This window comes from Macaca nemestrina, chromosome 14, assembly GCF_043159975.1.
Source record: "Macaca nemestrina isolate mMacNem1 chromosome 14, mMacNem.hap1, whole genome shotgun sequence".
In the NCBI taxonomy this organism is placed as follows: Eukaryota; Metazoa; Chordata; class Mammalia; order Primates; family Cercopithecidae; genus Macaca; species Macaca nemestrina.
The window spans coordinates 87,223,843-87,239,999 of record NC_092138.1 but is presented as its reverse complement, the minus strand read 5'-3'; the positions used below and the strand labels follow the sequence as shown (position 1 = coordinate 87,239,999).

At 42.6% G+C, this 16,157-nt stretch overlaps 1 protein-coding gene across 13 annotated transcripts in view; it reads left to right on the top strand.

Moving 5' to 3' along the window:
- LOC105487111 (astrotactin 2) overlaps positions 1–16,157 on the top strand; it is a 995,255-nt gene that overhangs the window by 903,291 nt on the left and 75,807 nt on the right. The window contains exon 20 of one of the 13 annotated variants that reach the window (XM_071078815.1): positions 5,927–6,284. The exons of the other annotated variants lie outside the window; for them this stretch is intronic. Coding sequence (XP_070934916.1) covers positions 5,927–6,045 — 119 coding nt within the window. The 3' untranslated portion in view covers positions 6,046–6,284. Of the gene's footprint in view, positions 1–5,926; positions 6,285–16,157 lie in introns of those variants that run through there. 13 annotated transcript variants of the gene reach the window in all.

Sequence of the window (16,157 nt, the reverse complement as noted above, 5' to 3'; positions counted from 1 at the left end):
GATCATCATGACAATGTTGTTATAAAGATTAAATGAGATTATGATGTAGAAGGAATTTATAAAGTGTAAATGATGATGATGATGCATTAATAATAATAGTATCTTTTTGATCTCTACATGTTAGCTGCTGCCTCTTGCAGGATATAAAGACTGGAGACTCGTTTTGTTTCTCTTTCAATCATTGTACCTATATCCTAAGCTCTCTGAGTCTGAAACAGTAGATATTTGGAGCCTTAAGTCTCAACCTTTATTTCTGCAATACACAGGGTAAGGGTGGTAGTCAATGCAAGTCACATTCCCCTAGAAGTTTCCAGGTGCGTGACTCCTAGATGTAGTTCTACTTCCTATTCTCCTGCTCAAGAAATTATATTTATATGTTAATAAGATAAGGGAAATTATTATACAGTTGTCTAACTCAGTTCTTCTCAAATGTGGTCCTCAGACCAGCAGCAATAGCATTACCTAGGAACTTGTTAGAAAATTAAATTCTTAACCCCCAACATAGGCCTAATGGATTAGTAACTCCAGTGGTGTGTTCCCACAGTCTGTGTTTTAGCAAGACATCCCTGGTGATTCTGATGCATGATAAAGTTTAAGGGATATTGGTCTAAATTATCAAAAAAAGCCAAACATTCTTAAATGTTTCATCTTTATTATTTGTGACTAATCACTTCTGATGTCTACTCAGTAGATCATTAACACCATAAATGAAAACTTCTTAGGTCACTAAGCAGCCTGCATGTAGGAGCCACAGGAAGTCAAGTGGCCTTTGACTGCTAGTAACAGTAACCTAAACTCAAATGAATTTAAAAGACAAGAAAATGTATTATCTCAGGCTACCAGAAGTCCAAAAGTAGAGTGTATCCCTATATGGTATATTAGGCACCCAGCTCTTGGTCTCTGTAATGCCCTTGTTTCTGCCTCCAACCGTCTATTGGCTCCTTCCTCAGGACAGTAGCAAGATGGTGATCTGGTGCTGATCAAGGAATGGTTTGCAAGGCTTCTAGCCACATATCCTGACACTTTCAGTAGCAGAAATGGATTCTATCCCTTTGTTTCCATCATAAGAGAGAGAGGAAACCTTTCTTAGAAGCTCTTCAGCATACTTTCCCTCACATCTAGATCTCATGTCCATAACTCTAAACCAACCGTTACCAAACAGTGTTTGGCTTATGCTTAGTTTTTGCCATTTCCTAAGGGGTCAACCCGTGAACAAAGTGAGGGTGCTGTCATAATAAAAAACAGGGAAAGCTAGGATTCATATTAATATCCAAATGAAAATTCAGCTTATTCGGGAGCATGTTTAAAAATTCAGAGATCATAGCATTAGGAGATATACCTAATGTAAATGATGAGTTAATGGGTGCAGTACACCAACATGGCACATGTATACATATGTAACAAACCTGCACGTTGTGCACATGTACCCTAGAACTTAAAGTATAATAAAAAAAATTTGCATTTCCATCAGTAGTCTATAAAACATGCAGTTGCCTCACATCCTCATCAATACTTAGTCAGAATTGTTGTTGCAGGAATTCTAATACTAATATAGTGGCATCTCACTGAGATTTTAATTTGAATTTCTCTAGTACCTAATTATGTTGATTATATTTTTGTGTATAATTTACTATCTATCTGTGCCTTTTGGTGAAATGTCTGTTCAAGTATTTTGCCCACTTTCTAAGTAAAGTATATATTTTCTTACTATTGAGTTTATAGATTTTAAAATATATTCTCGATATGTATCCAGAGTATATATTTTTTAAAGTTTGTTGGGTTTTTTATTTGCAAATATTTTCTCCTGGTTCATGATTTGTTCTTTCCTTCTTTAAATTATATTTTGTCCAATAAATATTTCAATTTTAATTAAAAAAATTTCAGAGATCAAAGAGAGGTGTGGGATGGAAATGAAGCTGCAGATACTGAGTCCACACTCAGAAGTGCCACCTGGATGGTGACACCTGTGAGCATCTCCCAAACTACCTCTTCCTTGCCCAATAGCCCTGACTTTTGCTTTCTTCATAGCACTTCCTTCAATAGAAACACTTTCTTCTTTGCCCTCTAGTTATCCTTTTGTCTTGTGTATAGAGATGCTGAGGAAAGAATATTTGACAGTCAGTGGAGCTGGTTCCAGATCTTAGATCCTTTATAGTAATTCTGCATGTTATTGTGATGAATCAACTCCCCTCTCTGATACTCAACTGCCTCATCTATAAGGCAAAAATAAAATCATCTGCTCTGAAGTGCTGCTATAAGGTTCAAAATAAAGAAAAAAGTCCTTTGTAAACTGTGAGGTGCCATGTGGGCAAGGGTTTTGATGATACCTTCATGGGTTAGTGCTTCCCAAATGGCGGACCACTAGTACACACACACACACACACACAAACACACACACACACACACACACACACACCTGTACCCCTCACAAAATATTGACTGGTCTTGTTGAAAGGAACACATTCAGTGGGAATTGAAATTCTAGAAGAGTGAGCAGAACATATGGAAATTCCTTTAGGCTGTAGAACTGGGCGAGGTGATGACAATGTTGACTTTGATGCCACTACCATGCAATGAATGTGTAATATGTGCTCACCAAGCTCATCTAGCATCACTGATCCTCACGACAGCTTTCTGAAGACTCTGTTACTATCTCTATCCCTGTTGTGTAGGTGAGAAAACGGAGGTTTAGAAAGTTGTGGCTGGATGCAGTGTCTCATGCTTGTAATCCCAGCACTTTGGGAGGCCGTGGCGGGCGGATCACCTGAGGTTGGGAGTTCGAGACCAGCCTGACCAACATGGAGAAGCCCTGTCTCTACTAAAAAAATTACAAAATTTGCCAGGCGTGGTGGCATATGCCTATAACCCCAGCTACTCAGGAGGCTGAGGCAGGAGAATCGCCTGAGCCCAGGAGGCAGAAGTTGTGGTGAGCCAAGATTACGCCATTGTACTCCAGCCTGGGCGACAAGAGTGAAATTCCACCTCAAAAAAAAAAAAAAAAAGTTGTGAAACTTGTCCAGGTACATAAGCTAATGAGGTCCCTGTAAACTAAAGCAGAAAGAGAAGTGGTGGGATTGGATGTGAACATTAAATGGGGACCTGAGGATTGAGTTTGCAGGACAAAAAGAACATATCAGACAGAGAGACAAGTGGAAACAGTACCAATGTGGGAAGGTGCCAAGAACAATAAGAGAGCAGTGAATCTGGACTGGGAATCCATTCATTCACTAATTCAAAAATATTCTGAATACCCACCAGGTGCCAGCATTGGTGCCAGGGTCTGGGAATATTGTGTTCCAGAGGGAGGATGGGAGGGATACTTCTAGGAACTCATGCCCTTCAAACCAACAGGCTGCCCACCAACTGGACAATAATGATGGAGTGTGGACTGCCATTAGCACAGACATTCACTTTCTAGTTCAGTAGAAAGTCTGGTTTGGTTCTAATTGGACTCTGTTTTTCTCCTGCTATGTGTCTTCAGGCAAGTCACTTTCCTTTCTGTGCCTGTTTCTCCATCTGGAAAATAGGAGATTCACTTAATTGGTCTTTAAAGTCCCCAGCTCTGACTCTGAGGACGTCAGATGACAATATTTCAATTTTGCATTTCAGGGGGACAAATTATGGAGAGCCTGGATACCTCTGGGTCTTAATCTCAAAACAGTTACTCACTATCGGTGTAAGTTTGGAGATGCTCACTGATGTTGCATCTCCCTTTCTTCATCTTCAAAATGAGCATCACAGTGCCAACTTCACAGAATCTCTGTGAATGTTAAAGGAATTGTGTATGTACAGCACCAAGCACAGTGCCTGGCCTATAGCAAGGAACCCAACAGTTGGCCCATGCCATGACACATGCTTTTTTCTACGCCATCTTCCTTAAACCAATCCCCAGAGTTTTTCTAGGCCTCAGAATTCTTTAAATGATGAGTGAACTGAGGTCCAGAGAGGGCAGGTGAGTCACAAAGTAAAAAAGCAAGTCAGAGCAGAGCCTACGTCCAAGCCCAGGTTCCTTTCCTCTCCAGGGAGCTGAAGAGTCAGTAAGTCACTCCCTCCCCTGCAGGACTTGGCTATCCCCAGTTGGCAAATGGAAACTTCTGGGCAGTGAAGTAAGTCATCACCTCTTTATAGAGCGGAAATTACTCTGAAAGGGTAATTGGACTTCTCCTGCCTGGCTTTTTGGAGCCTTGGAGATGGCTACAGCAATCCCCTTCCTGCCCTCCTCCCACATTCTCTCTATTTATCAATCCCTTCCTCCTTTTAGCTACTAGTGGCTGGTCTGCCTGCTCTCAGATGAGGGCAGAGCTCTAGTTTGTTCATGAGACTCTAGCAAGGGCTATGTCTGGGTGGAGAACATGTGAAGTCACTCCTCACTCCATTTCTGGGGCTTCCCGCCTAAGAGGTAAAATCCCAAATAACACCCATTCCCCAGTGTATTGGAGGTGAAGGGGAGCGAGCAATAGTAGGAAATACAAGTTGGTGAAATACAAAGAGCTTTGGATTTGAGTCTGGCAGCTCAGTTTGCTAGTCCCACTCCTGTTATCCACCAGCTGAAGGATTTTAGAACATTTTCTTCACCTCCTTGGGCCTCAGTTTATTCACACGTGAAGTGCGAATCAGAATTCCAGCCTTGCTAGCCTCTCAGAGTTTCATGAACAACTATGAGTTAAGTCATTCAGTAACCACTTATTGAGCACCTACTACATACCGAACACTATTCTAGAAGCTGAGGAGAAGGCACTGAACAAACTCCTATCATGGAGCTTATGTTCCAAGTGCAGAGTTTTGGGAGGCAATGATGGTAAAGTGGTAGATGTGTAATACAGAGTCAAAGAGTACTATGTGTTTGAAAGAAAAAATAGGGTATGAGGGTAGAGGTTGGGGGGATACCATTTTATTTAGGGTGATCAGGACAAACCTCTTTGAGGGTGTGATGTTTGAGCAGAGACCTGAAAGTGGGAGGAAGTGAACCATGTGGCTAGCTGAATGTAGACTGCTCCATACTGAGGATGTAGCAATAGCAAAGCCCCTGGGGCGTGCTCAGAAGCACCAAGGAGGGCACAGTCATTGAAGTGTAGTCAGCAAAGGGGGAGAGAAGGTGCTCTAGCTGGATCGCCTAGGAGTTGATGGATATGAAAATACCAGGTGCACTGTAAAGTTCTAGTGCAACATGAGTGCCCCCGAACCATCGCCACTTCTTCTTGTTTTGGAAATACATTTTATACATTAAGGAGAAGCACTGGGTCAGATATTTTACACATTGAATCCTTGAAACATTCTATTAAAGTGGTAATACTTCTTATTCCTGTTTTACACAAGAGGATGCTAAAGGTAGGAAGCCCAGTTTTGTCAGAATCCGAAGGTGGTTCTTTGCATGTTGTAGCAGACTTCTGGTTTTGGTTTGGTTTTGCCTTGCATTTCTTAAAAAATAAATTCTAATGACTACTCAGATCCATTTACATTGATTGGGTATCCAGTAAGGGAGAGGTGGAAACAGGGAGGCAAGCTGGGCACCAGGGAAAAGCTGAGCGGGAACCAACATTGTTTCCCCAGAGCAGAGACTCCCTGGATTTGTGATCTAGATGGTTCCATTCATCAATAGCCTCAATGCAATTAAAAGAAAGAGTAGACTATCAGATACTAAAAGCACATGGGATGAGAAGTCAGAGATATTGATGACCCATATGCAAAGTAGGGTGCTCTGATGTGCTAGCATATTTAGTAATTATTGAGAATGTAAAGCATTTCAATCACTTTTAGAGGATGTGAAAGTGTCTCTGACCTTTACTCTTCCCTCATAATAGTCAAATCTCAGTTGTGCAATTTAACCAGGTGACATTAGGCAAGTTTGTGTATCTCTCTGAATCTTGATATACTTATTTGTAAATTTAGGGAAATAAACTAACTTGTGTTTTTGGGTTTTTTTCAGGGGACGGGGACAGGATTTCACTTGGTCATCCAGGCTGGAGTGCAGTGGTACTATCTTGCCTCACTGCAGCCTTGACTTCCCAGGCTCAAGTGATCCTCCCACCTCAACTTTCTGAGTAGCTGGGGCTACAGATGCATGCCACCACACCCAGTTAATTTTTGTACTTTTGTAGAGATGAGGTCTTTCTATGTCGCCCAGGCTGGCATATTGTTGTTATTAAGCTGAAATGAGATGTAGTGCATGAAATACTAGGCATAGTATCTAATGTTGTGAATGCTTAAGTATATCAATTGTCACTGTTATTCTGAATAATATTATTATTATTTGAGAGTGCAAGGTGGAAGTACAAGCAGTAGTTAGCAATATGAAACACTCTCACAGGGTTACTGTATCAGAAAAGATTAACTGCTTAATAAACACTAGTTATTATTATTAACTCAATGTCCTTTAAGTAAAATGGGTTGTCTTCTTAGACCTCAGAGAGTCAGATGGTGTCTCCCCATCTCACCTTCCCTTCTTTCTCCCTTACCGTCCTCTTTGCCCTCACCTTGGTTGGGCCCCAATCCTGGGGATGTCAGATACAGTTGCACAGGTTTTGCAGTGCACAATGCTACTACATTGCAAAGCTCACCATTCCAATTGTAGACATCATAAACATGTATTAATCATTGATCAAGTGTCTTGTTCTAACAAATCAGAATATTGGAACAAGGGAGGGAAGTATCTTAAGAAAGAGATGATTGTTATTTTTCTATTGTTTTTCTGATTTGCACAGAGGCACCCTATAGGCTAGCAGTAATACTCTGAGCTTTAGTTTTCCTGTCTGTACAATGAAGCCCTGAAACAGATGATGCCTCAGGATCCCCATGACTTTGGGTCCTTGCAGGTCCAGAATTGGACACTGCCCTACCCAAGCTCATGAAGTCAGCTGTGGGACTATGGAGGGCAGAACTGTGATGTGGACTGTGACGCCTTAGAGACCTGTGGGTTATTGGTCTCTCTACCTTAACCACAGGTACCTGTAAACTGGGGGTGATAATCCTAAACTGCCTACCTCACAGGATTATAGTGAGGATTAAATGAGGAAAGAGAGTGCTTTGTAAACCCTAATGAGCTGCACAAATTGGAAAGATTACTTACACATACGAACATACTCATATATTCATATATGTAAGTATTTATGTGTTTATATATGTTACATTGTATGTATGTGTGCATGTGTGTATATATAGTATATGTATGTGTGTATATATGTGTGTGAGTGTGTGTGTGTGTATATATATATGTAAAGCTGTTAACTCACAGGGTTAGGTATGAATTAGAAGCTTGTAAAACATGTTTACTCGTTCAGTATAACCCAAGGCAGTTATTAAACAGTAGGAAAAACTGACCAGCTAAATTTTCCAAGCCTAAAAACCCTTTTATAGTTTTCATTGTGGATTGAAGGGTGACCTTGTTTCCTTTTCTTTATTTAAAGGAAAATTTTAACATAAGTGAGGAAGCAAGGGAGTCATTTTAATAGAATGAAAACCTCTACATGTGGGTAGGAGGGATAGATGAGGGATCTGGATGGAAATGCCAGTCACCTCCTCACTCTCCCCGCTTCTGCTCCCAGATCATCTGCCCCCAGGAGAGGTGAGACCAGAAGTAAAGCTGCCCTGGTCACTCAAGAGCATCCACCTCCAGAAGATGCCCTTCTAGCTGGTCCTGCCCTGCCCTTTCCTTCCTTCCTTCCTTCCTTCCTTCCTTCCTTCCTTCCTTCCTTCCTTCCTTCCTTCCTTCCTTCCTTCCTTCCTTCCTTCCTTCCTTCCTTCCTTCCCTCCCTCCCTCCTTCCTTCCTTCTTCCCTTCTTTCCTTCTTTCCTTCCTTCCTTCTTTCCTTCCTTCCTTCTTCCTTTCTCATTCCTTCTTTCCTTCCTTCCTTCCCTTCTTCTTTCCTTTCTCCTTTTTTTCTTTTCTTCCATCTTCCTTCCCTCCCTCCCTCCTTCCTTCCTTCCCTTCTTTCCTTCCTCCTTCCTTTTTTCTTTCCTTCCATCTTTCTTCCTTCCCTCCCTCCCTCCTTCCTTCCTTCCCTTCTTTTATTCCTCCTTTCTTTTTTCTTTCTTTCCATCTTTCCTCCCTTCCTCCCTCCCTCCCTCCCTTGTCCCTTCCTTCCTTCCTTCCTTCCTTCCTTCCTTCCTTCCTTCCTTCCTTCCTTCCTTCCTTCCTTCCTTCCTTCCTTCCTTCCTTCTTTTTTCCTTGTTTGCCTTGGTCTTGGTCTTTCTGACTCCAATTTTCTCTGTTTCTCTCTCTCTGTCTCCTCACCAACTCCTGTCTATGTCTCTCTATTTCTATCTCTGTCTTTCTAAGTCTCTCACCTTCTACCCACTTCTCTCTGACTGTCTTTTTTCTGCATTTTTATTTCTGGTTCTCTGTCTCTGGCCCTATGTGTTCTTATCTATGTCTCTCTCTTTCTTTCTCCATTTCTCCTCTCTCTCTCACTGTGGCTCTCAGTTTCTGCTTCAGTCTTTCTGAATATTTTCTGGCTGTAGTTCTCTCTTGGTCTCTTTATCTATTTCTCTCTCTCTCTCTCTCTCTCTCTTTGTGTGTGTGTGTTTGTGTCTGTGTGTTGTGTGTCTCCTTCTCTCTGTGTTTGTTTTTTGTGTGTGTCTCTCTCTGTCTCTGTGTGTGTCTCTATGTCTCTCTGCCTCTCTGTCCCTGTCTCTCTGTCTCTCTCTCTCTCTCACATATATGCACGCATACACATACACATACACACACACACATTTGGAAATCTACCTCTCTCTGCCACCTCCCAGGTCCCACCTCCTTCTCAATGATTCACCTCAGCCTGGTTAAATGGTGTTGCTTGCACGACCAGAAAACCTGACTCATCTTTGCCCAGGCTTTCTCCCCACCCTTCTGGAGGCTTGCTGCCTCCAGGGATGGAGTGGGGAGGGGGATGTGCTTTTTGTGTGCGTGCAAGTGCGAGTATGGAGGAGAAGTGAGTGTGGGGAATGGGATGGGCTCAGGACCTCATTCAATCCCAGTGGTGCTTTTGGGTTCCCAGAGATTGCCTTTGGGGAGTACTGGTCAGACTTGGGTTTGGAGCTTGGATTCTTCTCCCACCCTAGGGGAGAAGAAGATAGACAAACAGTCTCCCTTATCTACTGAAGATATCCCAGCTACTAGTTAATGGCAGGCTTTGAAGTGTATATTTAGAAAAGGGAGGGAAGTTTGGGCATTCAACTGTTTTTAATCTTTGGACACATAGTTTGTGCAGTTCTGGTTTGGGAGGATCAAAAAGTGTGAAATACATGAGGATAATTCACTTTCCCTAGTTTGTTGAGTTTTTCCTTTCTGCTTACCCCACCCAAAGTATTTCATGAATTGGTATTTTTTATAATAATAGTGATAATAGCAAAGCTGCTGTTTACTATTTACCATATGCAAGGCAATGTGCTAGGTGCTTCCCATACACTATTGAAATTAATTCTCATTTGATTTCATTGATTCCCTAGAGACAGATATTCTCACATTCAGTTTACAGATACGGAAAATGAGGCTTAAAAAGATGACATAACTTGCTTAGAGTCATTTAGCAAAGCTGGAATTCAAATCCAGGGCTGAGCACAATATTGTCTGTTCTGCTGCCTTTCCCTCTCAAAGGAGATTTGATATCAGTGTCTTAGTGAATTCAATTGCCTAACATGTGTGGAGGGGCACAGTAAGGGCGGGTTCCTTGTTAGCCACTGCAGGGGGTGGCTGTAAGACTATATTAGTCATGGCTCAGCTCACAGCCTGGATGAGGAGACAAGAGCATAAGTTAGAGTTACAGAAGCACGGGATCAGGGATTAGAAATGTGTGATCTGGTTCCAGTACCTCTTCAGCTACACACATTCCTTTCCTGAGATTCAACTTCCCCTAAATGGAAATTTTCAGTTCCATCGTGCTGTGCCCACCTCATCATGCACTTGTGAAGCTTAAATTTAATAAGGTGGTGGAGGCATACATTGTAAACTAAAAAGGGTTTTACAAAAGGAGAGGGCAATGGAAAGAGAAGGGCAATCCTCACTGCACAGGTATAGAAAAGTCAAAGGGTTAATGGGTAGCCAGTGTGGGTGACTGAGGTGCTGTAGCAAAGGGTGAGGCTGGGCAGAAACTCCAGGGTTTGTCAGGCATCAATAAACAATCATATCAATTAGGGAGATTTCCTGGGGTGTGGTGTCTGGCAGATAGATAAAGTGATAGGGAAATATAGAGGAAAATAAACAGGAGTTGGGTGAGTTGCAAGACTGAATCAGGTAAAGGCTGGTGGAGAACTTGATGAGCATTCTTTCTATTATGGTCATGTGCTTTGGTGGATGAGGAGATGAACTTATTTGTACAGAATCTCACAAGGAGGTAGGGGCACTGAGTCTCTACCCAGTGCTCTTTTGCATAAGACCCAGTGGCCTCATGGGATTGCTGTTTCCAACACAACTCCAAGGTTGATGCATAGTGAGGTCCTAGCATCCCCCAATCTTCCACCCCGTGGACTTTCTTCCAGTGGGTAAAGGAAGCCATGCTTGTTCATTGACTCACTTGTTCTGCATAAGCCTAGGTACTAGGGCTCAGGTGGTGACTAAGACCGGCCAGGTACCTTTCCATAATCCTCCCAGTGCATGAGGGGAGGAAGACAACTACATATGTAATTACAGGACAATGAGTTACAAACTCTAATAGTGAGGGACACAGGGAGCTGTGGGAACTCAGTTGAGGGGCCCTAAATTTTGCCAGGTGAAGGCAAAGAGTGACCAAGAAGAGCATTTTGAAAGACATCGGGTATGAGCAAAAACTTAAGGGATGAACATCAGTTGTCCACACATGTTTACAAAACCTTGACTGAGTCATGAGTTACCTCTCCAGCATCACCCTTGCCTTGATTCATTCAATCGACCTTTAATGAATAGCTCCTGCGCCCCCCACACTCTGCTAGACACTGGAGAAATCATGAACAAGATGGACAAGGCTCCTAAACTCATGAAGTTAATATTTTCGTAATAAAAAGCAAATAAAGAGGTAAATAAACTGACAAACACAGTAACTACAAATTATCACGAGTGCTTGGAATACAATGAAGAGTTCTCTGGTGGGGCATAACTGAGAGTAGGCAGTTTGGGTTTGCATTAGTTGGGGTGGTGCAGAGGATTCTAAAGGGATGGAACTTCAGCTGAGATGATGGAACAGAAGCAGCCAGCTCTTTAGAGAACTAAAGAAGAGCTGCGGAAGCTCTAATCTCAGGACTACATTTTCCTGCAGCATAGCATCCTCATACCCCAACTTTTTTCTCTGTGTGTGAAGTGAGTTAGCTTATTGGCATTCAAATTCTTCTGCGTTTAAGATGGCTATGTGTCCAGGTTATTAAAGATCCTTCACTATCACATTTTTTGTGCCCTGCTATGTCCTTGGAGCTGAACATTAGCATACATATCAGAAGTACTGACCTGGCATTTTTATTACCTTACCTGGCACTGAGAATTTTCCTTAACAACAACTGCTGACATATGCATCATGTTTTGCAAATTATAAAGCCTTTCATGGATTAAAGATGGGGTCTTGCTATGCTGCCAAGGCTGGTCTTGACCTCCTGGCCTCAAGTGATCCTCCTGCCTTGGTGTCCCTGAGAACTGGGATTATAGGCATGGGCCACTCACTGTTCCTGGCCTTGAAATCCTTTTATTTTAGAGACAAGGAGACTGAAGTTCACAGAGACAGAGCAATTAAGAAGTGCCTGTTGTGGTGGAAAAACAACAGGCTTTGGAATTGGATCAACCTGGGTTCAAGTTCTAGCTTTGCTAGGTAGTAGCTGTGTGTTTGGACAGCTTGCCTTAACTCTCTGAGCCTCTCTTTTCTTCTTCACAAAATAAGAATAATAACTTCAACCCTGCTAGATACTATGCTTTTTCCTCACATTTGTGGACAGAGGGGCTTCTAGGGCCCACCGTCAGCAACCTCGTGGTTTTTGCCTTTTTGTACAGAGAGGGAGATGTTGAATGACGTGTTTGACCCAGGGAAAGTTGGAAGTATTAGGGGAACTGAGAATCTGATGGTAAGCACATTGTACAGTTGGTTCTTTCCACTTTACAATGATATAACATTTGGGAATGGAATTTTAAAAAGGAAAAAAGGAAAGGAAAAGAAAACCCTCCATGGATGAGTGCTTCAAAGGCAGTGAACTCACACTGTGGTCCTTAAAGAGTGATGGAGGGGGAGGGGAACTTGGCTTTCCTTCATCCCTCCCCCTTCTCCCCAGTCTGGTCCCCAAATCAGCTTTCCTCACACATGTTAGCAATACCCGCTGCAGCCAAATGCATTAGCATCATTTGTCCTCGAGACAGCGGGGATGACGAGGGCTTTTATGGCTCTAATTAATCCAGCTGTAGAGAAAGGAAGGCTTTATAAGCCAAGTGCATATTAATGTTGAGGTTAATACTATTAAATTCAGTATTAATCATAATTTGCAGGACTCCTTGGTTGACTGCACGTAAAAGCAATCCTTGCTGTTCTCCCTTGCAAAATGTGAGTATCACAGGGAAGAGGTTTTGCTCCTGTGGTTCAGAGCTGTGACCACAGTTGTAGTCCTTTCCCTGGCACCTAGAGGGTGTTCAATAACTGCTTGTGAACTGTTTGAATAGTGAGGTTAACAAGTTTGTCCTAGACCTCAGAAAGGAAGACAAGTCAGTTGCTCTTTCTACAAACTCCTTAAAGGCAGAGACTGTATCTTTATAGCAGATGCCTCTGGGGCCATGCCATATCCTCTTGGCCCATGGCTATTTCAGCTGCAGCTGTGGTGAGCAGCTCTGTGCACACTCAGGCTCACTTTGTGCTGCCAGTGACCTCAGATGCACACTTGCACTTTCTGCCCCACAGCCTTATGAGAGATTGAAGGAGCTCCCTAGGCCTGTGTGCAAGTACAACTTTAAAAAAGTGTGGAGAAATTACACTCGTGGGTGAGGGACTTGATATGGTTTGGCTGTTTCCCCAACCGAATCTCATCTTGAATTGTAGTTCCCATAATCCCCATGTGTCATGGGAGGGACCCTGGTGGGAGGTAATTGAATCATGGAGGCAGGTTTTACCCATGCTGTTCTCATGATAGTGAATAATTCTCAAGAGATCTGGTGGTTTTATAAAGGGCAGTTCCCCTGCACAAGCTCTCTTGCTTGCCACCATGTAAGGTGTGTCTTTGCTCCTCCTTTGCTTTCCACCATGATGTTGAGGTCTCCCCAGCCATGTGGAACTGTGAGTTCATTAAACCTCTTTTTCTTATAAATTACCCAGTCTCAGATACGTCTTTAATTGCAGCATGAGAATAGACTAAAACAGGACTCAACCAATGGGAATCAGGAACTGGTAGATAAGTGCTCCATCTCCGCGACTTCCAGCCAGACAATTCTGGGGGGTATCTTGTTCCCTCCTTAAAAGGTTCCTGAAGAATTAGGTCCCATCTTGTATAGCAGCAAACTTGAAGATGTGCCTTTATATTGACTTTTTCTCTTCCCCGTCTTACTCTGCCCTTTACCCCTTGCCTGCTCCCTGGAATCACTTCCCAAATAAACCTTTTGCACCCAAGCCATTGTTCTTAAGCTCTGCTTTCCAGGGAATTAAAATGAAAGTGTTCTTTATGATTATGCTCCCAGCAATCAGCTCAGTTTGCAGCACACAGCAGATACATTCACTCACTATATAAATATTTATGGAAAACCTGCTGTGTACAGGCACCATTCTAAGTGAACAAATTCTCTTACTCACAGGGCTTACAGCAGGGGATACAGGCAATATATCAATCCATCAATATATGAAAGAGAGTGATAAATTTTGTAAAGATAAATGAGTAAAGAGGGTAAAGGGTGATAGTGAATGCTCCTGTAGACCGAGTGGCCAGAGAAGGCCTTTCTGAGCAAGTGACATTTGAGCAAGGATTTGGGAAAGGAGAGAGAGTAAGCCATACAATGACAAGGGGAAGAGGGCTCCATGGAAACCACAGGTGCAAAAGCCCTGTGGTGGGAGTATGTTTGGCACGTTAGAGGAGGAGGAAGAACGTCAGCATGGCTGGAATGAGTGAGTGAGGAAAGGAGCTCAGGCAGTGAGGAGGAAGGGGCTGGAGGAAGCAGGACACTGGAGATATCCCATGAATTCTTGTTGATTAGTAGTCTTTATATCCCTCACCCTAGGCAGCGTTTTATGATAGGAAAGGCTCAGATTTTGGAGTATGACAGCTTTGTATTTGAATTCCAGCCTTCTTGTTTAGATAGAGTATGACTTTGGACAACTTGATTTAGATCTGTGAGCATTATTTTTTCATTTATAAAATGGCAATCATAAAACATACCTCATAGGATTTGTATCTGAGAGGACTCCTGATTGCAAGGAACAGAAAACAAATGGAAAGTAGCAAAAATGGAAAAATAGTAACTCATGTATCTGAAATACCCAAGGGTAGATGTAGACCTCAGGCACAACTGGGTCCAAGGCTTCAAATAATGTCATCAGGACTTGGTTGGTGTCTGTTCCTGGAGTTAGTCTGATTGATTAAGCCTAGGTCACTTGTCTTTTTGGCCTTTGACATGAAATGTCTGGCTATTGATCACGTGCCAGTCTCTGAAGGATAGAAGGGTCCTTAGCTCTACCTAAATTGTTTACACTGAGATTGGGAGAGAGCTGGTTCCCTGAAGGAAAACAGGTGCTATTGGTAGAAAGAGGCGTGCCTTTATAGCCAGTCAAACCAGCAGATGTCCACTAGAGGGCAAGCATAAGGATGAGCCTGAAGGCTCAGCACGATGCCTGGCACACGGGAACTCTCAGTAGGTATTTGCTAGATCACTGTTGCCTTTTTTGGAGCCCTTATCTTTACGTCATTTCCTCCTTTCCTGTATTATTTGTGTCCTATTTACTCCTGAAAGGTTATGCAGGAGGCAGCCTGGCTATCCCAAGAGAGAGTTCTAATGCCAGGTGCTGATGTTGAGTAAATGGGAGCAGATCCAGGCTTCAACCACTGAAATTCAGTGTCACAGCATTCAGTAAATAGCTGCGTCATCAGCCCTGTGCTGGATACTAGTAACACAGGGGTGACTGAAACAAAATTCCTGCCCCAGGCATCTCGCAGTCTGGAGGGAAATGTGTAGTAGGAAAGGCACAGACTTTGGGTACTAAATGTCCTGACTTCAGCCTTTAGTCTGCCATTCCTGGGTAGATTTTTGTGAGAAAGTTATTTACAGATGAAACTGTTTCCTCATCTGCAAAAGCACAATTCACTGAATTCATTAGATTTTATCAAATTTTAAGCAAGATGGATTGTTTTGAATATTTAACCAAGACAATATAAGTAAAAATGTCTAGCATTGTTGATGCCGTGTAATAAAAGCCAAATAACATTTTCATTTCCTCTCCTTTTGCTTCCTTTCTTTCTTTGTTTCTTATTTCATTCCTTCTTTCCATCCAAAATGACTTCTTTTTGCAAAAAAAAACAGGAAGATTTTAGGGAGTTAGATATGATGTAATGCACCTAAAAGCGACTGAGTGTGATAACTAAAAATTTTGCCATCAGACAAATTATTCAGACCTGAGGGAGCAGGGATGAGGGGAGCAGTAACATTTGTAAGCTATTCATATATCAGACATATTATAAATATTATCTTACTCAATCCTTACCTGACTCTCTGAAATGGATAGGATCATCTTCTTTTCAGATGAAGAAGCAGTCTCTGAGAGTTTAATCATCCATCTCTACATAATATAGTTCATAAGTGGTAGGCCTGGCTTCAAAACTAGGTGACATCTGCTCCCCAAAACCCACTGTCTTTCCACTACCTCCTATTGCCATTACAGTAAAGGTGAGGATCACTACACACTGCTTCTTCAGATTTAAAATAACACCATGTTTCAGAAGAAACAAACCAACTGCAGCTGATAGGTGTGAGGCCCTCAAAGATGCATTTTGTCCCTGACACGTTCTCATAATGAATGTCTACAGTTGCCCAAGTAAAGGAAATGCAGAGAGAGCCGTGCTTCTCCCTGGGCACCATGACAAAGAGCATCTGCAGGTTAGAGAGGCCAGGCCCAGAATGGTGACTCCTAAATCCACTTGGTGTTTCCCGAAAAGAGTGTGGAGCCCTGAGCTGGGAACCTTTCTCCTCACCTGGGCTAAAAGGCTAGCTGTCCCCACCCCCACATCTCCCCACTCCCACTGCTCCTTCCATTCTGGAATTTC